At 39.8% G+C, this 27607-nt stretch overlaps 1 protein-coding gene across 3 annotated transcripts in view; it reads left to right on the top strand.

Moving 5' to 3' along the window:
• Positions 1 to 27607, top strand: part of KDM3A (lysine demethylase 3A) — a 77904-nt gene that overhangs the window by 22004 nt on the left and 28293 nt on the right. For all 3 annotated transcript variants that reach the window (XM_072636933.1, XM_072636931.1, XM_072636932.1), the window contains 9 exons: positions 4507 to 4617; positions 6855 to 6957; positions 8157 to 8281; positions 9172 to 9244; positions 9480 to 9568; positions 14014 to 14174; positions 14425 to 15005; positions 21767 to 21959; positions 25004 to 25218. In XM_072636933.1, coding sequence (XP_072493034.1) covers positions 6882 to 6957; positions 8157 to 8281; positions 9172 to 9244; positions 9480 to 9568; positions 14014 to 14174; positions 14425 to 15005; positions 21767 to 21959; positions 25004 to 25218 — 1513 coding nt within the window. In that variant the 5' untranslated portion in view covers positions 4507 to 4617; positions 6855 to 6881. The remainder of the gene's footprint in view (positions 1 to 4506; positions 4618 to 6854; positions 6958 to 8156; positions 8282 to 9171; positions 9245 to 9479; positions 9569 to 14013; positions 14175 to 14424; positions 15006 to 21766; positions 21960 to 25003; positions 25219 to 27607) is intronic.

The raw sequence follows: 27607 nt of genomic DNA, 5'->3' as shown, positions 1-27607 counted from the left end.
GTTTGTTTTAAATGTGCTGATTGACATGGCATGGTCATAGGAAAATCTAACTGTTATGTGACCGTTTGCTTCATAGGTATTTGAATCTAATAAAGTTGGCTGCAAGAAGGAAAATATATTGTGGACTAGTTTTGCTTTAAAAAAAAATTCTTCCTGTTTTCTGTGATTATAGGCACAGTAAAATATTAGTTTTCTTTTCTCTTATAATTTATATAAAAAAGCTGTAATTATGCTTTGAGCCTCATAGTGTCTCTCCTAAGTACAAAGCTCAAGTGTTAATTGTCACCCTCATTTTTCAAATGGGGAAACTAATTCAGAGAAACAGATTCATTTGATTCAACATATTCAAATTCACATGACTAGAGTGACTGACTGAACTTGGGTCATCTGTACTTTTTCATATCTTGTTGCTCATTAGTAATTAGTGACATCTTAAGTCACCTTTGCCTGATGATTTTGTGTAGGTCCTTTGAACCCCACCTTGGGTAATAATTTTTATTTTCACTTCTCTGGACATGTCTGTCATTCATGTGTATGAACATAAGGACAAAAGAAAAGGGATGAAGAGGGGAAAAAATGCATTTTTAAAGTGATTGTGCATTTAACTTTAGGAAACATTTCCATTTCTCTATCATGTGATTCTTTGTTCTTTCCTGCATTTCCATAACTACTGCATCAGTTTTTCTGTTCATGAGGATCACAGATTCAGAGCTGCAAGAGATCTTGGCCCTCATCTAGTCTAACTCCTCATTTTTATCTAGAAAGATCACTCAGCATTGTCCAGGTAGCCCAGAGCAGAGCCAGGATTCTGGTTCAGAGGCTGTGCCCTCTCCCACGACTTTCATTAGAACTTGTCCTGAGTCTTTTTTTTTTTCTTTAGAGAGAGCTACACTCATGCTGTCCTTGTTCCCTTTCTTTTAAAGAAACACTGTTGACTTTTAGGGCAGTCTTTTCAGATGGATTTTTCTTGGTTTTCTAGATACAGTTGAGGGAATTGACATTTTTAGATATTAGAAAAGAAGACTTTAAGGAGAACATGATCACTGTCTTCAGATATTTCAAGGGCTATTTTTTACACCTGCAGGAAGGCAGGTTTTTGACTCTATATAAGAATTTCCCCAAAATTATATCTAAATAAAAATAGACTAGACTGTCTTTTGATACGAGAATTCTTAGTTGCTGGCAAATGCACATTAGTGTTGTCTGTATTGAGAATGATCATTGTTTTAGAAGTGGAAGGGGATACTTCAGTCTTCCATATTTTAAAGATGAGGCCTAGGGAAATGAAGTAACTTGATTAAGGTCACACAGCTTGTTAATGTTAATAGAATGAACTCCTCCTGATCTCCTTTTAAGTCTATTATAATATTAAATCAACACCTAATTTTTCAATTCTAGCATATTCCTGTTTTTCTTTAGAATTTGACTTCATTGATTCTAGGTTCTTTGAACTAACAGTAATTGTGTCTTAAGACAAGACCTTTCAATTTCATGTAGTCAGTAAAAGAATAAATATTTAGTAAGCCCCTACCAGTTTCAGGCTCTGTGGAGATACAAGAAGAGGCAAGAACGTCCCTGCTGTCAAAGGGCTTACAGTCTTACCCTTCTAATGTCTCTCACACAGAGGCCTTTCTTGCCCCTGCCACTGCCACTACACCTCGTGCCTGGATTACTGCAGTAGCAACTGCTGGATCGCCCATTCAGCGCCTTTCTCCATCCTTATCTTGTCCTGCATTCAGCTGCTAATACAATTTTCCTAAAATGCAGGTCCAAACATTTCACCCCCTTGCTCTCTCAGTAAGCTCCAGTGGCTGCCTGGTGCCTCCAGGATCAGATACAAATTGCTCTGTTTGGCGTTCAAAGCCTTTCGTAATCCAGCCTCCTTCCTATCTTTCTAGTTTTCTTATACCTTATTCCCTGACTTGTATTCTTCAATCTGGTGTCACTGATCTCCTGGCTGTTTGACAAACAAAACCCTCCTTTCTGCTTTGGGCATTTTCTCTGAGTGTTTCTCATGCTCTTACCTCATTTTTTGCTTCCTTGGCTCAAATCCCATTATCTATAGGAAGCTTTTCCCAACCCCTCTTGATTCTAGGCTTTCCTCTTTCAAATATATCCTATTTTCTTGTAGTTCATTTGTACGTACATGTTTCTTGTCTCCCCCACTAGATTGTGAGTTCCTTGAGGGTAGGAATTGTTTTTTTATTTTTGTGGGTTTTGAGGGGTTTTGTTGTTGCCTCTTTTTGTATCCCTGGTACTTAGCATAATGCCTGGCACACAGAAGATGCACAGTGTTTATTGACCGACTCTATCCTGAACTCTTTTCTCTATCTCTTCCAAGCGACCTTTGTTATTAATCCCTCTCAGATCTGTGCTGCCTGCCTATGGAACATTTCAAACTAGATGTCCTGTAGACATTTCAGACTCTATGTGTATAAAGAAAAACTCACTGTTTCCCTCTTCAGCCACTTGTTTTCTGAACTTCCCTCCTACGACTGAGGGCTCGACCATCCTTCTAGTCATATGGGTCCTTCTCCTTGGTATAATCATCTTCTCCTTACTCATGTTCATTCCTTGCTGGGGTATCGCCAGATCTTGTTGGTGCTTTGGCCAGGTTTCTCTCCTGTGTCCCTTCCTGTGCACTCAACATACTTCATCCCTCTTTGATTTGTTGCCTAGACTGTTAGGAGAGCCTTCCAACTGAGCTCCCTTTGTCCATCTTCTGCTCCATTTTCCACACCACCACCAAAGTGCAGGTCTGATGGATTCTCTGCCCCTACTGAACAAACATGAGTAGTTTGTTTTTGCATCAAAGATGAAATAAATAGAAACTTTTCTGTTTGCCATATAAATAAAGGTCTTCCTATCTTGTCCATCTCTGCCTGTTCGTTTTTTTACACTTGACTCTGGGTCCCAACCATATTGACCTATTGGTTCTTCTGCACAAATAACATTTTACTCTTCTCTGTTCTGCTTTTCTGGCTTTTCCCCTTACCTGGAATACCTTACCTCCTCATCTTGAAATCCCTAGCTTCTCCAAGAGGCAGTTTAAAGTGCTACCTTCTTCATGAACGCCCAACTACCTTAAATTTATTTTATATGTTTTCCTTATATACTACTGTGAGATTCATATCCTCATTATAATGGAAGCTTCTTTATAAAATTAATTGATTTATTTAATTAATTTATTTAATTTCAACATGCATTTCTACAAGATTTTGAGTTCCAAATTTTCTCCCCATCTCTCCCCTCTGCCCACCCCAAGACAGTGCATTCTGATTACCCCTTCCCCCAATCTGCCCTCCCTTCTGTCACACCCTTCCTCTCTCTTATCCCCATCCCCTCTATTTTCTTGGGGGGGCAAGAAATTTCTGTACCCCGTATAATGGAAACTTCTTAAAACTCTTTCACTTGAATTTTTATAGCCAGAGCACTTCAAACATATGATCAATTGACTGTATCAATAAAATTATCCAGAAGCAACTTGGTATTGTGGAGTTAGGAAACATTGAGTTCTGATTCAGGTTCTTGTAAGTAGTTGTGATGCTTTAATAAAAATCAGTGTCTGTGATTATACAATGATATTGTAGTTTAAAGTTTGCAGAGTGCTTTTCTTAATAAAATTGAGTAAGAATTGAAGGTTTGTAAAAAAAAAAAAAAAAAAAAAAAAAAAAAAGCTTTTCTGAATTGAATGTCACAGCCACACTGTGGTGGTGTTATGACCATTCTAGAGGCTAAGAAAGCAGTGTGATATAATTGCAAAGAGAGGCTGGTCTCAAGGGGGCAAGTCAAGTCACTTAACCTCTCAGTGCCTTAGAGCATTGGGGTCAAACTCAAACAGAAACAGATCCCTGCAGGCCACATATTGACTTAGAAACACAAGTTAGCATTAGGTTGTAATGCCTTTTTATTTTTGTTAAACATTTCCCTGTTAACATTTTAATCTGGTCAAAGCAGGTAAGTTTGACACCTTTAAGACTATTAAGTTGCAGAGAAAGTGCAGGCCTGCATTGGTAGAAGGAGAACCCTCATTTTAGACCAACAGAAATATAAGTCTGTTCCCTATCCCTTATTCTACAGAAGAAAAAAAATCAAGGCTCATCTAAGTGGCTTGTCCATTATCACAAAGCTAGGTGAGGTGGAATTTGGGCCCCCTTCTCCTTAAACACTCATGACATCACACCACACTGCATTCTGGTTCCAAAAGTCTGACTTTTACTTACTGGTTTAAATTTTATTTTAAAGGCCATAATGTTTCCTTTAACCAGTCTTATTCTGGTTTGGAATCCATGTGCACATATGCACATTCATTGTTTGTTCCTTTTGGTTTTGAAGACATTTATTGCTTTTGCAGTATATAAATTTGCAATTAATAAAGCTATATTATGATTTTCTTTTAGTAGTGGAGAATTGCCACTTCCTGATTTTCAGAATGCTAATGTTATTTATAGTGATACCCAAATCAAGAAGCGTGTGTAAATTTAGCTTTATTTTTGTGTGGTTTAGCTGTACAAATCTCTGTTGGACAAGGCTGGTTTGGGATCCATTACCTCTATTCGTTTTCTTGGAGAAGACAGAAGAGTATTCATTGCTAAAGACCTTCTGAAGCCTATACAGGTAAACTTCAAACAAACTATGACAGTTATTAAAAAGTTGATCTTAACTACTAGGTTCTAAGCAGTGATTTATTATAATTAGTTTATAATGAGTCAGAGCCATCCTTAAGCTTTAAGGCTTTATAAGTTGAGACTTTGCTTTTGGGTTCTTCCCCTCTGCTGCTGATATTATTTTGGGAGCGAGCAGATGGCAATTATGAGAGCTAGTTTCCCCAGCGTGTAAAGACCACAGGCTCATTTACATAGAATATATAGAATTCCACAAACCTCCCTTTCTCCCAATAAAATGGAGTGTGAGGATTATTTTTTCCTTTTTTTGTGCATCTTTTTTGTTACATGCTGCCATTTTACATCTTTTTCCTAAGATTGTCATTTTCATTTTTATTTGACTTTACCTATATGCTAATATTGGAAGAATTACTGATTTGTCAGGCCTTGGGAAAAGTTTCTTCGTTTACAAAGTTAATTAGTTTATTCTCTTGTTTCTGGCAGTTCAGTCAATTTGAATGTCAAACTACATTAACTATTTACTTTTGGGGGCTAAAGAACACTAAATAAACATCAAACATATAAAATCTACCCAAACTTATGAGCCTTTAACATGGCAGAAACAAAGGAATCATGAAGGAACAGACAAGCACACAAGATGCTTGCTTTTGTCCTTTGTCTGTTTTCCGTGATGGTTGAAAATTTTAAAAACTCCCACCCTCCACCCACCCCTGCCCTTCTTTCACTTCTTCCTCCCCTCTCTTTGCTGCTTACTTCTCATACCTTCTTTTTGTCCACACCTGAGTTTGAAAGCTCCCAATAATCTTGTTTACACCTTCTCTCATTACTAGCTCTTGGTTTTGGACCCTGGAACAGGACCCTTTGCCTTTTTCCATCTAAGCTGATTGGCAACTCATCTGTCATTTCCAGTCTTAGGGAGTGGTAGAGACACTAACTGATAAAGGAACTGATCCATGGTCACAAATAGTATATTTCAGGGAAAGAACTTGAACCCGGGTCTTTTGGTAACTTAGTTCTACTATACTGTATTCTGCCTATTCTTTCTCACGTTACTTTGGCTTCCAGGCCAGTTGGGCCTCCCTGGTAGTATGCCCCCATCCCCCACCCTGGCCTTTGTTCATATCGTTTCCTTGAATAGAATTTTTCCTTCCCTCTTCCTAGCTCTTTAGATAGCTCTCTGTTATCCTCCTAAGTTTCTAATGATCTTTTCTGTTCAGATCTTTTTTATTTAAAATTGTTTTATTTGAAACTTAATAATTCCCAGTACCAGCATTCAAATGAAAAGAAGGTCATTCCTGATACCATAAGTCCCAAATTAAAGGTTTTTTAAAAAGGAAGATATGTGTGTGCACACACATATATACATATTTAACAAACCTGGCCCATTTACACCCCTGCTTCCCGCTGATCTTTGGTGAGCCTTCCTCCCTTTGGCTTTCCACACTTTGCTTGTATATCTTAGTTGTATTCCTGTTTGTATTCTCCTCCCAGCTCAGAAGCTCCACAGATGGAGCCAGCATGTCTTGTGCCTTCATTTCACAGTAGCGTTATCACCTGTCCAGCACTCAGCTGCTTAATTTTAAAGGGCATTGATTTTGTAAGTTGAGGAAAAGATAGATGAACATGCTGCGTGTGCTGTGCCTTGGCAAGGTTGATAGTACAAGTCCCTGAGCAGTCTTGTCCTACGCTTTAATGTTGGGACCAGACCTGTCACCAATTTAACACTGCCTTAGATTTGAATTGAACTAGGCCTGGATTGGGCAACTGGCGGCCTTAAGGCCACGTTTGTTCTGTAAAATGTGGATTCAGTCAAAAGGCCACACTTAAGGATCTAGAAGGCCACAGGTTCCCCACCCCTGAACTAGACTTTGAGTATCTTTTTTAGTCACGTTTCAGTTTCATTATCTCTTGCTACCACATTTTCCAGTCTCAGCCTTTCCATATTGTCAAAAGCTGTCAGCTGCCCTGGAACAACTCCTCCTTTTGGCTTCGGCATTCCTAATTTAGGAATTTGATGTCATCTATTCCGTTTGCTATTAATTTCTTTAGTTTGTTTACTTCATCATTTTGATGTTAGCAGACATTGTTTCTATTAGTCTGCCTAAGAAACATGCAAATATTCATTGGAAAGTGAACTTTATTCTCTTGGGCTCAGTGCTTGGTTTGAAAATAGTTTAGCTATAGGAAGTAGGTATTAACCATATTTACTAAAGAAATCTCTCTCGTCAGGATGTAAATGGCCTTCGACTTTCTCTTATGGATCATCAGAATATCAGTAAAGAATTTCAAGCCTTGATTGTGAAACATTTAGATGAAAGCCATTTATTACAAGGTATGTATCTGTATGACTTGGATATTGAGATTCTGAGGTTCAGTCCAAGCTAATTTTTTGTGGTTTTGTGGTTGACCTCTCTCTTCATGATAGACTTAACAAAAATTACATCGTAGCCCACATCTCCTTTCTTCTTATGCTTGATTTGTCCAACATTATTTAGAAATTCTTCACCTGTTTTTTTGATTGCAAACTTAAGTACTCTGTGGTAAAAACCTCAGTAATTCATTATTACTAGGAAGGAAATTGAGAGCATCTGAAATTGTCAAATTTAAGTAGTTAGAAGATGAACATGTAGCTCATCTTGACTGTAGAGCAGCAGGATGAACCTCAAAATGCCAGTCTCGTGAACTTAATTTAATGGTAAGAAGTTTGGTGTGCGTGCTACAAAGCATGACTGTCTTGTTGTAGCAGTTTGATAATAAAAATAAGTTGACTGAACCCACTAAGATCCCTAGACTAGGATTCCTCAATCAACCCAACCAGTCTGATTTGCTAATTTGAACAGTGCTTCAGATGTATTAAAACAATCAAATCAGATGTGTTTTGGCAACTCTTTAGGAAGTCTGTGGGAAAAGGGAAATCAATAAAAATCCTGTGTAACATTGACTACCTTCGTTAGAACACACCTCTTCATTCCATAGATCCCACATCTGGGGGGATTTGTATTTCACTCCATTTTTTCTACACTTAAGGACAGTCTCTAATATGATAACTAAAAGCAATTTCTCTTATAGTCTAGATGTTGTTAGATTAAGAATCATACCATTTTTATTTGATTGTTTTTAAAGAAAAGAATGAATGGGCTAGGAAGCTGTTAGCTCCTTCTGTCAGCCCTGCTATGATCGTGTGTTGTGCCGTTCTGAAGGTTCTGTAACTTAAGAAATTATAAACTTGCAAGTTTTGTCGGTATTTAAAAGGAAGTTCACGTAAGCTCATTTGGCTGTTACTTAGGAAAATGATGAGATTGTTAACAAAGCTATTTGGAGTTATTATTTTAATTAAGTATTTACATAGGTATTTTTAAAAGGGAAAATTGGTAATTATACAAAGAAAAGATCTTGTAACATCTCCTTTGTTAACAGAAGTCTTCTTATGAGCCCTGGAGGAAGCCAAGGAAAAGGTTGTAGTGAGAAATTGGTGTTCATGGAATAAATAGGCAAACTTTAAGATTCAGTTTTTCTTTTTTTCTTTTTAAGGTGACAAAAACTTAGTTGGTTCAGAAGTAAAAATTTATAGTTTGGATCCATCCACACAATGGTTTTCAGCAACAGTTGTAAATGGCAACGCGACCTCAAAAACACTTGAAGTGCGCTGTGAAGAGGTAACCTGCCGTTCCCAGGATTGGGGGTGGCCCTCATCTGGAGCATTGAGAAAAATGCAGAGCCCTCATGGTGGGGGCAAGCATTTGAGTCTCCTGCTATGCTGTGTCCTGCTAGCAGCATCAGGAATGATCTTGGAGCTGCTGGCCAGATCTTGTGTCTGCCTTGCTGACACTTCTCTCTGTTCTGAGTCACTGGCTTCTTTTAGTCCCTTGTCACTCCTCTCTTGGACCTATTTTTAAAAAGAACCTCTGACTTGTGCCCAGCCATCCAGGTGGTTTCTCTAAAGCAGAGAGATTGGAGCTCAGGAGACAAATCCTGATCTTAGAGCAAAGACAGGCGCTCCCAGGCATGATTGAAAGCCCTTTACAGCCTGACCTTTCTTTGCCTGCCCAGCCTCACGTCCCTCATCCAGCTGTACTTCCCCTCTGCATCTGCTGTTGCAGGTTTCTTGGAGACCCAGCCCAAATGCCACTTTCCACATAAAACCCTTCCTGGCCCACTCCTCTTCCTACAGGCCTTCCTTCCAAGTCACCTTGATGCCCATTGTCCCCTTGAGAGATGGTGTTTCTTGGGCAGGGCCTGTTTCCCTTTTGTCTCTGCATCATTGGTGCTTAGCTAGCACCTGCTACTTAATTAATGCTCCTTGGAAGGCTGAGACTTCAGCTTGAGGATTTCAGTAACAGGCAGTTTCCTAACAATCCAAGGATGCTTCATTGTGGTCCACAAGTTTCAAGATGGTTACTGACCCCTGGGAGAGTTCCAACTTGTATTGTGACCTTTAAGTTCCTCCACAATTGGCTTTTGCTCAGTAAACTAAAAACATTTCCCCAGTGTAAAAGAACTCATTTAAACTTTATACTTACTCACTCTTTTTGTTCCTTGTTTAAAGATTCCAGCTCTAAAAATTGTTGATCCAGCACTGATTCATGTTGAAGTTGTACATGACAGTCTTGGGAATTGTGGTAAGAGTTAATTGCTTGGTTCTTCTCATGCATGCCTTGCCTTTATTTGGATATTAGAAAAGAAAAAGGAGACTGAAAAAAGTTTTTAAATAATACTTTATTTTTTCCCCAGTTACATTAAAAAAAATTTTAACATTTGTTTTTTAAAATTTTGCATCCCAGATTCTCTACATCCCTCTTCCCTCTCCCCTCCTGAGACCATAAGCAATCTGACAGAAAGTCTTGACTTTTTCAGCAAAAGCTAAAAGAGTGAATGCTGTAAAACGAAAGTCTTCTGAGAACAAAGGAGGCCTTGTGTCAAAGCATCCAAGATCTTGCTCTGAGGTAAGCCAGAATTTCTTTTACTAAGAGATTTTAAAAATGACAAGTGACTAGGTTCAACTAGCAGAAGCTAATTATTGGTTAATGTTTGAGGACTTCTCTTTTGCCATGGATCGTGGCTATAATTCTTCCATATCAACAGGTAGTGATAAAACAAATTTCTGTTTCTTTTTATGAAAAGGTCTTTTTGCTGGCAGCCCTCGGTAGGCTTGATCTTCAGTATTTCGAGGTGTTTTCTATGAAGATTGATCTAGAGATATGCTTTTGGGATCTGATATGAGGAAAGGTCCTTAGCTGGAACGGACTAGTAAAAGGAGGTCTAGTATTATATAACACATTCCTGTCTTCAAAAAGCCTGCTAACATTCAAGCTTTAATAGCTTAAAAGTACACTATGCCTTTAGGAATGCCCTGTGTATTAAATGATTTGCCCTGTGCCTTGTTCCCAATAGCAGTATAAGGCCTGTATCTGAAGGTTCCTTCATTGAGTATATTCTAAATAGTAGTGGTGATCTTGAGCCATGAAATCTGATGAGAACTGTGGTCAAATCCAATTGGAGAATCACTTTCACAAAGTTACAAACTAATTTTGTGATTAACCTGTACCAGGACTCAAAATTCTCTTTTGTGTTCAACTAGTTTTTTGTTTCAGCTCATTCTTTTTTTTTAAACAAGAAATATTCTAATGCCAGGATTTTAAAAAAGTTACCCAAATATATATATTAACTATACAATGTAGGTAATCGCTTATAAAGTCATTATCAGAAGCACTTTAGTGCTTGATCCCACCCTGTAGGAACTTTGAGCTACAACTAGCTACACTAATACAATTCGGACAGTTCCTTGGGTAACAGCCAGGGTTTGAATGAAGGGCAAGGAGCAGTGTCCCAGGCAGAGCCTAAAGGAAATGGTTACATGTGGAAAGCAGGGGGATAGCCACAGCTCAGACTTGAGTGTGAACCTAGGGCTTTTCAGAGGGTGGAGTGCACACTGGTAACAGAAACTAGAACCAGAAAGTAGTGGGATCAGTTTGGCTATTCAGAACTAGACAGACACCAGGAATGCAGGACCCTAGATGCTCAGTCAGGAAGAGAGCTGACTGAGCCAGGAATTCCTAATTTATTGGGTAAACTTGGGGGTAAAATGATGGGGTGAACAGGATAGTTCCAGCTGATAATGACACAATAGGAAGATAATCAAGAACTATTCAAAAGTCTAAGCAAGCAGTTGATAGAAGGGAAGATGGTGTGCCCCTCGTAATTAGAGGATTTTCCTATACTTTTATATATTCTAATAAGTGCTTACATCAAGCACATACTATTATCTTTATTTGGTAAGAAAACCAGGATCAGAGGAGGTTGTGTCTTGAAAGATCCCACCGGGAATGGAAGAAGCATTGACAGCCAGCTTCTGAAGAGATAATGACATACTTCCTAGGAAGAGGAACCAACTCTCCCAGGAGCCAAGCTCAGAAAGTCCATTTGGAGCAGTGTCTAATTCATTGTGTCAGGAACAGTGGCACTAATGTCATTAGGTGTCCTAGTGAGTGTGGTTTTTGTGGGAGTAAGTGGCATCATTGGTATAATCTAGTTGCCTGTGTATGTGTAGGGAAAGGAGTTGGTGGAAAGCAATTTCATCGAAGCTTAAGTTGAGTGAATATGGTAGTCTTCTCAGTGTGGTGTTTTTATTTTATTTTGATGTGTTAAGTTGCAAAATGAGATCTCTACCTGAGGTAAGGTTGATAGCATGAAGAGGTTTTAGTTAGGGATTACAGTGTCTTTGGCAAAGGAGATCATGAAGAAAGTGTCATTTGGGTCTTAGATTATAAAATTCAGTGAAGAGGCTGTAGACTGTCAGTGAATCCACTACTATTTTCGGGATAAGCTATGTAAAATGTAGAACTAAATCAGCTTGAGTTTGTTCTGTGCCATAAAACAAGCCTCTGCCCCCCTCTTTCCTCTGCTCTAAAACAAGGAGCTTAGACTAGGTGTCTGATATCATTAACATAGGTCAGTGGCAGGCTTGTGGTCCCACAGTGGGAATGACGGACATTCAGCTTAGGTTGAAATAGTGCAAATCTTTTCATTGTAAAGGTGTGTCAGAAGTGCACATATGGTGAGTGTGCAGTTAAGAGTCTGTCATTTTCTGTGAAACAGGTTTTGTTGAGAGAGGACTAAGTGGGGAGGAATCACAGAGGTTAATTTGATGGCATTTGTTGATAGATTACAGTCCCATACTTTGTATACTTTAGAGAAATTTGTTGGAAGCTCCTTCCTCTAAGATTTCTTTTGGTTTTCTTTTGTACTATCTTGAGAAATTTCAGTGCTAACTATTTCCTGAAGGTCTCCTGCTAGACTAGACTATTCCTCAAATGGATCAAGTTTGCTTGGTTAGTGGGGAAAGAATCTGCTGAGGAATGTGAGTCAACAATTTCCCATTTTTAAAAGTGAGATCATTTACTCACATTGTCTCTGTCTGCTGGCAGGGCAGAACATGAATAGTATAGAAGACCACCAAGAAAAAAGTTCAGGTAAGAAATAGTAAGCCCTTCACTAACTAGACACGTGCTTAGGTTCTTGTTAAGTATATGTGAAAAATGAATTCAGGGATTTGCCTACCTGTCATTGTTGATAAGCCTGTGGAAATGTGAATATTAGTTTGCTCATCTTCTGTCTAAGTGAAAATCATTCGGTTTGGTTGGGTCTGGTCTATTAGCAGAATGATGACATTTTTCCTGCCTTTTCTTGTCCTTGAATCCAGTTCTTGGTCATTTGACTCTTTGCTTAGAAACAGCTGAGCTCAGTGGATGTGTGTCTCTTAAATTTTTCAGGAAGAGATTATCCACAATTGTTTCTCAGTATTGGCCACTGACGATAGTTAGCTCTTTATAAGGAACAAGACTCAGTTTAGGTTTGCACTTAATTTGCTAGAGGATTGGAAAAAGAGAAAGCACTGGAACAGATGAATGGCAGTGCCATACCCTAGACAGGGTTCCAAAGAGGATCATCCTCTAGGATGTTTGAACTAAGTAACATTGGGAGTGACTCGAGATCATCATTAGGTGGCTAATACAGGAATAAGTAGCATCCTACGATCATTGCATCTTAGAGCAGAAATAGTTTAGATCTGGTCCATTGAATACTGTCTTTTTATAGGTGAGCACCCTTGAGGCCAGAGGAGGTGAGAGACTGACTCGAGAAGCACACAGCTAGCTAGATATTGACCTGAGACTTGAGTTCAGATTTTGTGGCTCCCAGTCAGTTCAGTATTCCTTCCCCTTAGGAGAATAACTGAGAAGTGCTAAGAGATAAAACATGCAGCAGTGGTAAGAGTGGGCCACCTCCAAGACATAAAAGGATTTGATTCCCTAACAGTGTCACATGAACAAATGCTTTCAATTATGAGCAAAAATTTGATGATTGTTTTTAAAAAAATCAGGTGTAAAAAACTTTACATACTTCTGTGCAATAGCAATATACCTAAGGTACTGTGCAGCTCCCAGGGGGCATTTCTTCTTAGGACTGGAACAGATGATGCCAATGAAATATTTATTGTCTGCTTAGTCAGCGTTTGTTCTGAATTCAAGATCTTCTTTAGTACTTTAAACTTTTCTTATTATAACCTTATAGTTAGAAATAGTGAGCTCCCTGAAGAGTCTTGGAATTTTTTCTTCTTTAAATTTATTCTATAACAAAAATGGCACATTGATGGGGTGGGGATAGAGAGCTAAGTCAAAGTGGTGGGAAGAGAGGTTTGTAAGATTTCTGATCATTTAAGGCAGGCAAAGGTGGAGGTGGAGCAGTTTATGCGTTAGCCCCATGTCACTTAGCTGGGAATTCGGCTTCAGTTTATCCTCCCACTACTAAGTCCTTTGGTGCTGGGGAATACTTAGAAGTGTGAGTTCATTGCTAAGTTTAGAATGCTTTTGGGAAGCTGAGTCTATCCTGCTTTTGGGTTGGGCAGCTGTCACTATCCTTGTTGACTCTAGACCACTGAGGACTCTCATCTCTACCAGCCTACCCTGTCTTTTGTGAACCAAGGTTCTTTAAGGCTGTGTCCATGTCTGTTAACCCTTTGTGGAATCTGTTCTAAACAGTATCTTCTCTCTGCCTTCTATTATTATCTAATTTTTATAACATAGGAGTTAATCAACACATGATTGCTTTTTTTCCAGAAGCCCAGAGGGAAATCATAATGCATCATGATGCATGTTGTTGGAAGATTCAGATGTTGTAACAATCTGATAGAATTTTGAAAACTTCTGGGCAAAGATGCTTGCCATCAGATAAAAGAACTTGATTGGTTCACAGTCTTGTAGCGTGTGCTACTTTCAGTTACATTGTAGTTTCTGTTGTAACAACTTCTGGTGGTTAGTGTTTTTGTCCAATTTTGGGGATCATTTTCAGAAAAGTCTCGCTAGCATGATGGTTTGGTGTTGGTGTCTTTCAGGCATCTTCCAGTCCAGGTCCTGTGCAGTCCGTTCCCATGGCAGGTCTTAGAGAGGTACTCCCTGCATGCAGTGCCACAACTCCAACTAGTAAGAACCTCAGGCAAAGCACTCCTCAAGCAGCTAATTCTCCACCAAATGTTGGAGCAAAGTCTCCTCAAGGGTAAGTTGGTTAAACATAAAAATTTCAAAGAGAGTGGAGGCCAGAGAGGATAATATACAATAAAACGTCTAGCCTTCCTAAGATAAGGGAGACGAGAATAGCACTTGAGACATGCTCATCTTTGGCTCTGGAATCTATAGCAGTTCCCTGAACTGCCTTAGAAGAACAGTGTTCTTGGTTTGAGGAGTTGTTTTAGGAGCGGCACTTCCACTTATTCCTTCTCTGTTCCTCTTCTGTTTATATCCTTCAGAGATCATGCACAGAGTTTACCCGAAGGATTTTCTTCCTGTCTAAACACACAGACAGAGACACCAAGAAAGAGTGCAGACCTGGAGGTGCTTTGTCAGCAGCCAGCTAAAGCAGAAACAGAGGACTTAAAAAACCCAAGCGAACCCAAAGTGAACTATACTCAGCTGAAGACCTTGAGCCGACTTCCCTTGCCCAGCACACAGAATTATAATGAAAGTGACAAGAAAAACACCGTTGAGTCACCAGTCAAATCCTCTGCGGGTTTTCCTTTGGAGGACTTACCACCGCTTACCCAGCAGCTACCGGAGCCTTCTCAGGAAGTATTGGAGGACCTGGAGACTTGTGAATCACAGAAGCACCTGGACTGTAAACCTTCCACGTCAGATGTTTGTGCTGCCCTGGCCACCAAGCCTTTGGCCCAAGCACCTCTGAGCAGCCAAACTGACATCTCTGAGGGCAGGAATCCTGAAAACTCTTCCTTTGTATGTCCTTCCCTCTGGGGGACTGCGAAAGAGACTGCCCCTGCTGTGAGACATGAAAACGATAGCTGGCATGCAGGGAGTGGCAGCAAAGTCCAGAGTGGTGAGTCCTTCTCCGCTTCTTGGGTGATAGGTGTATCTATTTAACTATGACCTCTTCATCTTCCTGAGCTGAGCTACGAGCTCTTTTAGGTCAGACTGTCTTACTCATCCTGTTCATTTTTGTGTTTCCTCTTCATGCCCCATGCCTTGGATATGGTAAACACCAGAATGCCATTGAGTTCAGCACATTGAGCACTATGCTAGGATTGTCAGAGTTGAGAGATAACAAGAGGAATATCCTTAAATAATAAAATCAGAACAGCCTGGAATAGTGAGAAAGGATACCATTTGGGATCAGAGGGCATGACTTCATGTTTCAGCTCAGTACTGTGGGCTCTTGCATATTCACTTCTCTTTGGGTTTTCAAAACCCCCTCATCTCTTATTTCTGTCTAAAATTTCCCAGGTCAGTCTCCTTTGTTGATTCATCAAGCGCAGCATGCCCCCCAACTATGTTACCCAAGGCTTAGTTCGAGGCTCCTTCCTCACTCTACAGGCCTGTCCTTAGCAGGTTTTAAGGTACATAAAATTCAGTTGTAAAAATATTTATAAAGCTATTTATAGACCCTAGGTTTAGAACCATTGTTCTGTCCTCTCTATGGGGGCATGACCTCATCAGCTCCCATGGGTGTAATTATCTGTATGCAGACAGTTCCTAGCTCTAGACTTCCCTCTTGCCCCTTGGCCATTTTAAAGTCAATGTCCCAGAGACTCACCATGTCTCCTAGTGAATTTTTTATCCCCTCTGCTGCTGCCAGCCTTCTCAGGCTTCTGTGACATGGGAGTTACCCTCCTACTTGGACTCCTGCATTTCTCTTCTCCAGGCCTGCCCACCCCCACCTCACCCCCTTAGGGGAAGCTTGTTTGGTTTAGTGGAAGACTAGTGGTGCTATAAATGCAGGAGGAGAGGGAGGGAGCACTAGCATCTGATGCCCCATAGGTGAGGAGGCTTTGGTGGTAGAGAGCCCTCCAGTCACTTTGAAGAGAGAGCAGTTTTAGTGCCATGATGAACATGGAAGACACAAAGGGGAAGGGGTGGATGCAGTGTGTGTGGACAGCTTTTTCAGAGATTAGCTGAGGAAATGAAAAGAGTCAACTCAGCTAGCATTTGTGAAGTGCCTACTATGTGCCAGGCACTGTGCTCAGCACTGAGGATCCAAAGAAAGATGTTCACAATCTAATGGGAGGAGATCAAGCCCTGTGTCCAGACAAGGGATAGACAGGATAAAATGAAGGGAGAAGGCATTGCCACTGAGATGAGCCAGGAGAACATGGGGGCTCCAGCTGGGCCTTAAAGGAAGCCGGGAGGCAGAGACAAGGAGGGAAGAGACTCCTGAGTGGGCCTGGGGCTTCCGGGAAGGGGGACGGCCAGTGAGAATACAGAGACTTTGGGCAGTCAGGGGAGATCAGAGAAGACCAGAAAAGTAGGTGCCATAGAAGGCCAGTTTGCTGAAGGGTTTTTGAGGATGGGAAGGCGTGATCATCTTTGGAGGCAGTAAGGAAGGAGCCAGGAGCTTGGGAGAGGTGGAAGATATCTGGAAAATGGGGAGTGGTTGAGGCTGCCGTCTGTTAAACTGAATGAGTTGGGATAAGGGATTAATCAGATTTGGTGTTGTCAGAAAGCAGGATTGGGGGTTGGTGGGGGGGAGTTGTTGATAGTAGCAGACGATGCCAGAGATTTTGGAGAGAGACAGAGAGATTGTGTTCAGATATGGGAATGGAGAATTTGTAATCAGGGAAGGAGGGAGAACTCTTGTGAGTAATGGTGAAATGTGGTGTGTGACTGTCCCTAGATGGGGCCAGGGTACAGTGAAGGATAGTCATTGAGTCTAAGGAGGTGCCAGTATTGGAGGTGAGCATGCCAAATGTTCTAGTCCCCTAGTACAAGGACCAGCATAGGGAGGAGAGGATGATGGGGAGCCTGCTGCTGATCTCCTTAACCAAAAGGGGAGAGTGACATGGGTCAGCTGCAGTTTGGACTGAGTGGCCTTCAGAGGAGTAGAGTTTTCCGAGGATCGGTCTTAGAAGTGAGCTATACAATAAGGAAGTGGAAAACCATGGTGCACCCTCCTTAGTCCTGTGCAGGGGGGAGGAGGAAATCTCACCTCTAAAATTGTTATTCAAAACCATTTTGAAATTAGCTTTATGAAAAATCCTTCGATTTCAGTTTTTAGTAGAGTTTTTTGAAAAGCGTGAGTGTACATGTTTTTTCTTGAGGTCTTCTCTGCTGCATCAACTGAGAAATTATAATGAAAAATTCAGCTCCTCAGTTGTCCTTTAATTTCCCAGACATACCTGTGGAGCCATGGGTGAATATCTTTTAGCTGTATTAGAGAGAGAGAGACAGAGAGAGAGAGAGTGTATGTGTGTGTGGTTTATAACTTTTCAGACTTTAATTCTAAGTTTTCAAACTTACACCATACTTTCTATAGCCTGCTAGCTTTCCCTACATTTATAGTCACTCTATGTCCCTTGAAGGTGGTAGGGTGCGGGTCGAGGGGTGCAGGAATCTTCTTGAGTGCTTGGGCAGGAGGCGGGGGGCCGGGCATTAATGACTTGTGCTATCCTTCTGAGTTTCCTCTCTTTGTTACCTATTTCCTGTTTTTTTTCAAGCTGTAAATTGTGCATCATAATCCATTTTTCCTTTTTGTTGTGTACATCACAATCTCCCTTTTCTCATTTCAGGTTTATATACATTGGAGTTCTTTTTGAAAAATTAAATTTGCTAATGGTTTATCAGCCTTAATTGGTTTCTTAAAAATAATTCTTAACTTTTAATTATTTCAATTATTTTGTTTTCGGTCCCGTTAATTTCATCTTTCTTTATAATTGGCACTCACTGCCCTTTTCTCTTTAGGTTATTTTGCTCTTTTCCTAGTTTACATGTAGACTGAGTTAATTCACTTTACCTCAGAATGCAGGCATTCCCTGCTTAGAAATTTGTTTCTGAAAATGACCAAGAACTCCTTATCTTGGATCTTGGTTTGTAATATTCGTTGTAATTGTTTTTTCTGTCTAATTCAGATGTTGAATCATGTTTTTCTATTCCATGTGCCTCTTTATTATTGATTTTAATGTATTGTGGGCTGGCAACAAAGTTTGTAAATTTAAAATTTACTTAAGAGTTTTTTTTAATATTCTGTATATTTGAAAAGAGTAAATATTCCTTTCTTTAAGTTTTCTATATGGCTCTAAGTCTAGCTTGTTGATCAATTCAAGTCTTATGTAGCTTGCAAAATTGTAAATTTGCCTGTTATTATTTAGTAGGTAGAAACTTAAAATAGAACTTTTTATCATTTCATCATAATATCCTTGAGCTATTAATGTACTCTGATTTGAATTCATGAGACTTAGGCTTTTATTATTTCCATCTCTGAGGCTGCAGGATTCATTTCAGACCAGTTTTTCAATTGAAATATTTTGGAAGCTTCTTGTCTCAGCTTGCTTCCTGCTGCCAGCAAATAGTTGTATTCTGTTTTAATCAGTCTCCTCACTGTTTCTTCCTGTGGGTGAATTCACTTCACATTCAGTGTTAAAATCGGTAGGATTCAGTGTGTCTAACCATTATTTTCTTAAAAGAGATTGTATGTGCATTTCTTTTATTTAAAAAAATAACTAAACTTAAAAATAAACACAATTCCTATACTTTATGCTGTTATATTTTAAGTTTGACACTTCCTCTCTCTCCCATCCCTAGTTAATTGGCCAGTTATTTCCACTTTCTTAACACGCTTTCTTTTATTTTTTTTAAAAACTGGACTTTGAAATTGTTGTCATTTTATTATTGTCTTTTGTCTGTCTTGGTTCATCTCTCCTTCCCTCATCACATCTGATGTTTTGTAGTTTTAATCATGTAACATTCTTGGCTTATTTCTAATCTTCAGGGACTTGGATCTCAGTAGTTATGTTAACAGATACTAAAGAGTTTTGTACAAAAGTTCTTATCTCTTGGGATGGATTTTTAAGATGAATGACTTTTAAGTATAGATCTGAATGCTTAGTTTTGCAGGGGGACAATCTGGAATCAGTCGTTAATGATGTGTTATATATATTTCATCTTGTCCTTTTTCTGCTTTAGTGTAGAATTGCTTTCTTGTGACTTGAAGGATTTTTTTCTTTCTCGCTATGGTTTTAAAGTGTGATCACAGCTGACATAGCACCACAGGGCTTATATGCTTTGCCAGGATTAGTTGAATTGTAAATTTCTTATTTGATGTTTAGTGGCTTATTCTGTTTGCAGTGTGTTCTACATGAGTCTGGGAAATTTTCTTAATTTTTTGAAATAGATTATTTGCCTTTTCTCTGTGTTCTAAGACACTGGTAATTCTAAGATTCCATATTTTAGCTGTGACTCTTGTATGTTACTAGAAGGCCAGTTCAGTAAATTTCTACACTTGTCCATCTTTTTGGATTTTATTGGAGTCTGCTCCTTTTGGCTACCTGAAGGTCAGCTGTTTTAAATCTTCCTGAAGAGTGAGTGAGAGAGAGAGAGAGAGAGAGAGAGAGAGAGAGAGAGTGTGTGTGTGTGTGTGTGTGTGTGTCAATTCTTATGTAGTTGACCATGTCTTTAAAAACATTACATTATTGTACATTTGTCTATGAGATATTAGAAGTTTTCTTGAGTTTTTTGTTTTTGTTGACATTTTCAGGAAATTTTATTTTTGATGGTCTGTTGGCTTAATTTTGCAGAGCAGTGTTTCCTTGGCTTCCTTTTTGACCTGGGGCCTTCATCTTTCTGGAAATTCAGAATAAGAATCTTTTTTTTTTATTGGTACCAGGTCAATTGTTTCATTCGTATAATTTATATTTTGTCACATGTTGACAATTCACATGTTAAAAAATTGCATATTCTTATATTTTTGAGGGACTTGTGTTGAGCATCATGAACATTAATACGTAGACTCCCAGTTTTAAATAGCTTCAGTAAAGGTTGAACAATTATGAATCTTAATGTTAAGTTTAGCTTTCCTTAAACCACTATAGATTGAGAGAAAACAACACACCTCTACCATCAGAGGAGTAGTCGTCTCTTGAAGCTGCGCTGTCTTTCCACTTGGCCAGCATATGAGAAGTCGGGAATGGCAGAGGGCTGGCAAGCAAAGTTGGGCATTCAGAAAATAGACAGAAGAAAGGAAATGTTTGCCTTCTGCCCTCTCCAACTCACTGGTCTTTGACATTCAACATGGCGTGGACATTCATTTTCCTAAACTTTCTACTTTCTTTGGAATATTTACTGAATTAGCTCTTGATTGTGTGGAACCCTAAGCCTCAGTGCCTGCTTGATAGGACTTTGTGAAGTTTTCATCAGTTTAACTTCTCTTAAACAACCCTGCCTGGCCTAGGCTGGTGCCTATCTTAACAGAGGTGGGCATAACCTCTAACCCAGGTTCTTTTTAAGTGAGGTTTTGAAATGCACAGGGCTACTTTGATTCAGAGTGAAAGCTCAGAATTATAGGCATATATGATGGAGGTCCAGTGGGACTGTATTTAGGTTAAAAGAAATTAGTGAAATTGGCAGAAATCATTTTGTTGGAGTCCATCTCACTATTTCCGTCTCTCCCTTCTTCCTCTGTTCATAATAAATAAGTAGACACTCAGAGTAGGGAAGTGACTTGCCCAGCCTAGTTTCTCTTGCTTCCTGTTCCTCAAGTCTATGTTAACTTGTTTGTTTGCCCAGTTAATCTATCCCTTCTCTAGATAGAATTCCTAGAAACAAGGTTTTTCCAGGTCTTGGTTTCCAGGTCTTGCCCTTTAGAACTCAACCCAAAAGGGTCAAACTTTCTGGGTCCTCAGTCAGAAATAGAACCAAACTAGGTTGGGTTGTAAATTTTCTAGTTTCTTCATTTCTAAATAGGCCTTTTCCTATATTTGGCCTGAATTATTCTGAATTTTTCTCTCTTTCTTTTTATGTCCTTCTGTAAAAAAATCTCATTTCATCCTTTCTTCCCAGTTTGAATCTATTGTTATCTTTCTTCAGAGGAAACCCGTTAAACACTTAATGCAAACAGCTATAATATGTGAAGGAGGAGAGTCATGGACCTATAGAGCACTTTTTTTAAAAGAGCAGTTTTGCGTTTCATTGTTAATTTTTGTTTAAATATGTTTAATTTATGTTTAAATACCTATAGAATAAATGTTGTGGTTTTTTTCTATGGGAATAATGTGGTACTTGGAAAGTGCTTTAGAAAGTACAGGTTCTTAATTTGAAGAGTTTGGTCTGTAGTTTACAAACAGATTAGGCAAACTCTCATAGGATTATGTCATTTCTGGCTGATGAGAACTTTAGGTGTAGTTTAGCTCCCTCATTTAATAGAAGAGACTAAGGTTTGGAGGGAAGTGACTTGCCTTAAGATTACCCCAGTGATAGGAGTCAGAGCCTATGACCCAGTGTTTTCTGCATGATGCCTGCTTTCTGTGACATACCTGATCTTCTGCCATGCCATTTTTGTCCTAGAATGTCACCCTGAGGCATCTTTCCTGAGCTGTGAAACACTCAGTAATATTCTAGTGCTTTGTATAAGCAGCATTGATTTTCTGATAGTATTGGATAGTGATGATTGGTGGATTTGGCTCCATAAATGAATCAGAAAGAGGCAACAACATCGTTTCAATAATTAGGCTCCCATGGATCATTAAAAAGATTTTTAAAGCTGGATTGATGCACAACATCTGAAACTTCGTTGTGAGGAGCCATCTGTCTCAAGATAGTACTTAGCTGAGTTGTCAATCACGGGTCCTTCATTCTTTGTCTTTGTTTTCATAGTCACTGCTCGGAAATCAGTGTTGATGGACCCAGCCAAGGTCAAGAAACTGCAGCAAAGTGGTGAGGCCTTTGTACAGGACGGTGCCTGTGCAGCTATTACTGCGAATCTGTCCAAGTGCCGTGAGTGCCGTCTGGATAGCTACCGGAAGGACAAGGACTCCCCTGTCTTTTGCAGATTCTTTCACTTCAGGAGGTGAGCCCTGTTGGGAAGTGGGCAGAGCAGCCTGATCTCTGTGGTACAAAAGACTTCATTTTCTGCTGCTTTTTGGAAGATAGAATTCTAAAAATTAAAATTCAGCTTTTATCTGGGGAATTTAATATTTGGCTCTATATTCTTTTTCCTCTTTCCATTTCTGTTTTTAAAATTTTTAATTCCTGAGTGTAGAAAAAAATGACTTCCTTGTTTATTATTGACAGGAATTTTCTAAGGCCACTTCTTTCTCTGAACTCCTATGGGTGTGTGTGTGTGTGTGTGTGTGTGTGTGTGTGTGTGTGTGTGTGTGTGTGTGTGTGTGTGTGTGTGTGTGTAAAATATATATGTATTTATAAGACAATCCTTTATGTTGGTGCATTTGACAAGCAGAATTCTTTTTACTAATTATTTTTTCCTATCATTAAAGCACACAATGATTTTATCTGTGAAATAGTGGCACTGAAGGTTTTAGCTGAGAAATTATTCCATTTTAATGAGGATAGCAAGTTTGGACAAAGATTCATTGCAATTTTCTTTTCTGAGAATCTGTATAATAGTTTTTGATCATTGTTACTATTATACCACCTGGAAATTTATCTATGTAATATTAACAGGTGAGTGTAGGGGCTTTAAATTTTTCATTTTTCCTCTTCTAGGAGGAAAAAGTACAATCTGTTGCCTTTTTAATGGCAATCAAAGTGGCTAGATAAGAGTAGGAGCCAGAAGTCATAGAAGTCATCATTGTCACTTACCAAAGGATCATGGTGCATGTTTCCAAAGTAACTATTTTGGCTGGTCAGAGTGATGATTGAGTCTGCTGTCTTGAGCTTTTTTGTTTCCTTTTCATATCAAAATATCTCTCTCATTAGGCATCCTTTTCTCCTCCATTCATAAAGTAACATTCCTCTTTTTAAGACCAAATCTTCTGTTTTCTTCACACCATCACCCATACCCTGGAATCTTGTCCTGTTAATTTATACCTCCACCTTCTAGCAGCATTAATAATCTACTCTTCTATTATCAACTCCTTTCCTCTCTGCTTTTAGATAGGTTTAGGTCTCTGAGCATCAGAGGAATCTTAGCTTCACTCAGCTCTCCATGGTCAGCCTCCTGTTTCTCTTTCCTTTCGGTGAGGGGTTATTCCTCAGCATTTGTATCCCCTCAGATGTCATCCTCATCCAACTTTCATCTCTGACAGTTTAGTCACACAAAGTTCTATGTCCCTCTTGCTGAACCTTGCCATCTTGGATCACTGAAAGATTCAGCACATCTGGGACAAGGGCTGTCACCTCTTCTCCCCAATCAGACCAGTGCCTGTCTTAACTTAGCTGTTTACTTTCAGCCATCCTCATTGCTCCTCTTCTAGCCATCCTCCCAGAAACATGGACTACACCTTAGCAGTTCATTTCTGCAGAATGTCTTTCACCTTCTTTCATTTGTAATTTTAGCTTCTTTGGTCCTCAGACCTTCAAAACCTTTATCCATCCCACTTTACTGAGAAAATAAAGGAAGGAAAATGAGACCCTTTTCATAGTCAGAGCTAGCCCCTCCATCTGGACCTTGAGGAGTTTGCCTGTCTTTCTCTGCTGCCTATAAAGATGCTTGTGTGGCCTTGACAATCCCCTCAGAGTCCTCGGAAGAATCTTTTCCCCTCTCCTGCCCGTCCTTCTTTATCACCCACTTATGAGTTCTGTCTCCAGCACTTGACTAAAATAGTTCCGAGGTCAACAGCATCTTTGAACCTTAAGCTTCCCTGACCTCGGTCACTTGGATATTGCTAAGCTCTTGCCTCCTCTCCACTTCTCCTCTTCTCTGAATTCCCTCTTTGGTTGGGAAGCATCATCTGTCCCTTTTCACTTATGTTACTATCTCCTATGGATTTGAGGATTATTTCTCTTTTACTGTCTGTCGAATGGAGCTCCTGCTCCATGTGTCTTGGGCCCTGAAATTGAGCACCTCCAGTAGAGAGCCTCTCTCTTCCCTAACTCAATCCAGACTGTTGAGTACTGCCCTCGACCCATAGTGCCTGCTCTCCGTGAGATGTTGCCCAAGGCCAGTCCTCTCTCTTCTGCTTCTGTGCAGAAGCATGCTAGAGCATGCTTTCTCCCCTTCCTCCTCCCTAAAAAAATTCTATGTTTTGTTGTATTTTTATCGATTTTGTTAAATATTTCCCAGTTACATTTTAATCTGGTTTGGGAGTGTTGTGGGCCACATCGGCTGCCTTTTGGACACCTGTGGTCTACAGAGCAAATGAGAAAAAGAAAATATTCTCTCTCCCCTCCCCCAACACATTCATGGTGCTGCACAACATCCACTAACATAAGCAGATTTTCTACCTCTTGAATTCATTTGAAACCTTTAGTAGTGAAGCGTCTTGACGCTTTTATGTTCTCATTGCTTACTGCATTGGCTGTAATTACCTGCTAATTGAATAGATGTTGAATAAATCACATTAGAACCTTTTGTTTTATGCTCTGTTCAAGGACTCTAAAGAGGTAGGGGTGACTATCCCTGGAATAGACCTTTTCACTGTTATTGTCATGGGCTACCAGCTCTGCCCCAAAGTGATCTACAGATGTCCTTTGGTTTCTTTTCCACTTTCTTTCTTTGATAATTTTAATTCTTTGCTAGCATCCTACTTGAAATCTAATCAGAAAATCTTAACTTTTCCTGCAAAATTGCATGATTATCTCATTTGACTTTATGTGAATTCCGTAGAATAATGAGATGTATGAAATACAATATAAAAGAACACAACGTAAACAAGTTATATAGAAATCATTATTAAAATATTTTTCAAAAACCAACTCTCAGACAGTATCTGTTTTTAACCCCTTTCAATTTAAGTTGCCAAAGAACTATAAATTGTAACTATCAAAGGTTAGGAAACAGTGAGATATTGGAGTGTGTTGCAAAGAAGGAAGGCAGAAATGTGAACCAAGATGGTGAACAGTCTTAATGTAACTGCTTTCAGGTATTTAATTCTGTACTTAAATAGTTATAAAAAGCTATGAATGTGCTCATTTTGTCATCTTTCCCCATAGGTTACAATTTAATAAACATGGTGTGTTGCGGGTAGAAGGCTTCTTGACCCCAAACAAGTATGATATGGAAGCCATTGGCCTGTGGTTGCCTTTGGCCAAAAATGTGGTGGGTACTGATTTGGATACTGCAAAATACATCCTCGCCAACATTGGAGACCACTTCTGTCAAATGGTGATATCCGAAAAGGAGGCGATGTCAACCATTGAGCCGCACAGTAAGAGCATCTTTTACGGAGTGGGGGGCATTTTGAGATGCCTTGAGCCCTCATTTCACTGTTTGCTTTTTAATTATAGTTTATCAGAGTTGTAAGGAGAAAATGATTTTTCCATTGTGTGTTGCTTCTTGCTTGGACAAGTCGGTTTGGCCGGTCAGTTTCCAGTGCCCTAATACCAGTCAGCTGCATATAATTGCTTTGTTAGGTACCAGCAAAGGACAGTAGTTCTGTTTTCCTGAGGAAAGGTACTGTTACATAAAGAACAGAGGACTGGACATAGTTAGGTATCTGGATAAGAATCCCATCTCAGCATCCCAAGAGCTTTGTGGATTTGGGCAAATCCTCATCCTCTGACCTTTAGTTCCTCATCTCTGAGATGGGAATAAAGGTACCTGCCCTCCTCATCTCTTTGGGGTTTATTGTGAAGATCAAGCGAGTCCTATATGTGAGAGTGTTTTATAAAATGTACAGCATTATACCAATAGAAGTAGCTGGTTTTATTCCTCTTTTACAGGGAGAACATTTTTAATTTGAGATAGCCAGTGTCTGGTTTCTCCAGTTGCACAGAGATTCAGGCTGGGGGAGAAACCTTCAGATTCAGATCTCAAGGGAAAGTTTCTTCAGAACATTGTTTCTTTTTTACTTTGCTGTTTTTAATCCACCTGACTTTTATGAATGGGAGAAGTGATATCAGACAAATGGAAGGTTGGCTCCAGAACTGCGTGAGACATTTAGGGAGATTGTGAACTCATCAAAAAACCCAACAAAAGAATAGAAATAGCAGCCTGAAGGAAGCAGCCTTGGCTAGATTGCTCTTATTAAATTAGTAGGCCAGAATTGGACAGGAAGAATGGGAATGGCTGACAAGTGATGTGGTTCAGTCATTTCAGTCACATCCAACTCTTGATGACCCCATTTGGGGTTTTCTTGGCAGAGATACTGGTATGGTTTGCCATCTCCTTCTCCAGCTCATTTGACAGGAGAATACTGAGGCAAACTGGGGTAAGTGACTTGCTGAAGGTCACACAGCTAGGAAGTATCTGAGACTGCATTTGAAGTCTGGGCCTAGTGCTCTCTGTACTGCACTACCCAGGTACCCCCAACACAGCAAGTACTAGGATCTAAAAAGATCTTGACAGGCTAGAAAGATGGGCCAAAATTCAAAACTGAGATTAATAGGGGTAATTGTAAGAGCCTATACTTGGGTTTTTAAAGGAGATATAAGTGATATGTGTACACACACACACACACACACACACACACACACACACACACAGAGTCAAGGATTGCAAGCTCAGTAACAAGAGTCAGTAGTATAACTAATAGCACGATGCCTTGCACATCTGTTGTTATTGAGTCATTTTAGTTGTTTCCAACTCTTTGTGACCCCAGATCCAGAACATAGTAGGAGCTTAATAAATGGCTGGCTAGTATGACATAATGATAGTCAACTAATACCCACATGATGTTAGGCTTTAATTGAGGTCTGTTGATTAGAATGCGAGCAGCTAGGTGGCACAACAGATAGAATGCTGGCCTTAGAGTCAGAAGGACCTGAGTTCAAATCTGGCCTCAGACATTTATTAGCTGTGCAACCCTAAGCAAGTCAGTTAACCCTGTTTGCCTCAGTTTCCTTATATTCAAATGAGCTGGAGAAGGAAATGGCAAACTACTCCAGTACCTTTGCCAAGAAAACCCCACACAAGGTCAAGAGTCGGACAGAACTGAAATGATGAAACAACATTGATCAGAAAGAGGTGATCATTGTTCCCCAGTTAGATACATCAGGAATACTGTGTTCAGCTCTGGGTGTTGTGTTTTAGGAAGGACATTGACAGGTGGAGCATGCCAGAGGAAAGTAACCTGAAGAGAAGACCATCTCCTTGAGCATAGGCACAGGTCTCATTTCCATCCTTCCATCACTGGCACAGCCCTTGGCATGTGAATGCTTAATATTAACATGAAGCTTGTTGGCTTGTGGTCCATGCCGTGTATGGCTCACTTAAAGGAGTCATTAGCCTGCAATGGAGAAGGCTTTGGTTAGAGGCCAGAACTTGGAGCAGAGAGGACGATTGTGATTGGTGTAATGAAAGATGTTGCTGCGGTGACCATAGGATGGGCTACTTGGCAATGGATCCTGTTTGGCAGCACAGGAGTTCTCAAGATGTTAAATCACTTGCCCAGAATCAAAAAAATGGAAGGTAGCAGAATTAGGATCTGAACCCAGGGCCTCTTATCAAACCATGGGGTTTTTCACTGCCTGAGACTGGGGATTTGCAGGGAAGATTAGCTGGTTGATAATTTGCCTTGGTAGAAGGTTCAGGTGTAGTTTAGATTATGTATTCTCTGAGGTCTTCAATGGGAGTCACTTTGTGTTGAGCACCTGATT

The sequence above is a fragment of the Notamacropus eugenii genome, chromosome 1, assembly GCF_028372415.1.
Source record: "Notamacropus eugenii isolate mMacEug1 chromosome 1, mMacEug1.pri_v2, whole genome shotgun sequence".
Lineage (NCBI taxonomy): Eukaryota > Metazoa > Chordata > Mammalia > Diprotodontia > Macropodidae > Notamacropus > Notamacropus eugenii.
The sequence above is the reverse complement of the archived record's forward strand: the minus strand, read 5'-3'. Positions and strand labels throughout refer to the sequence as shown.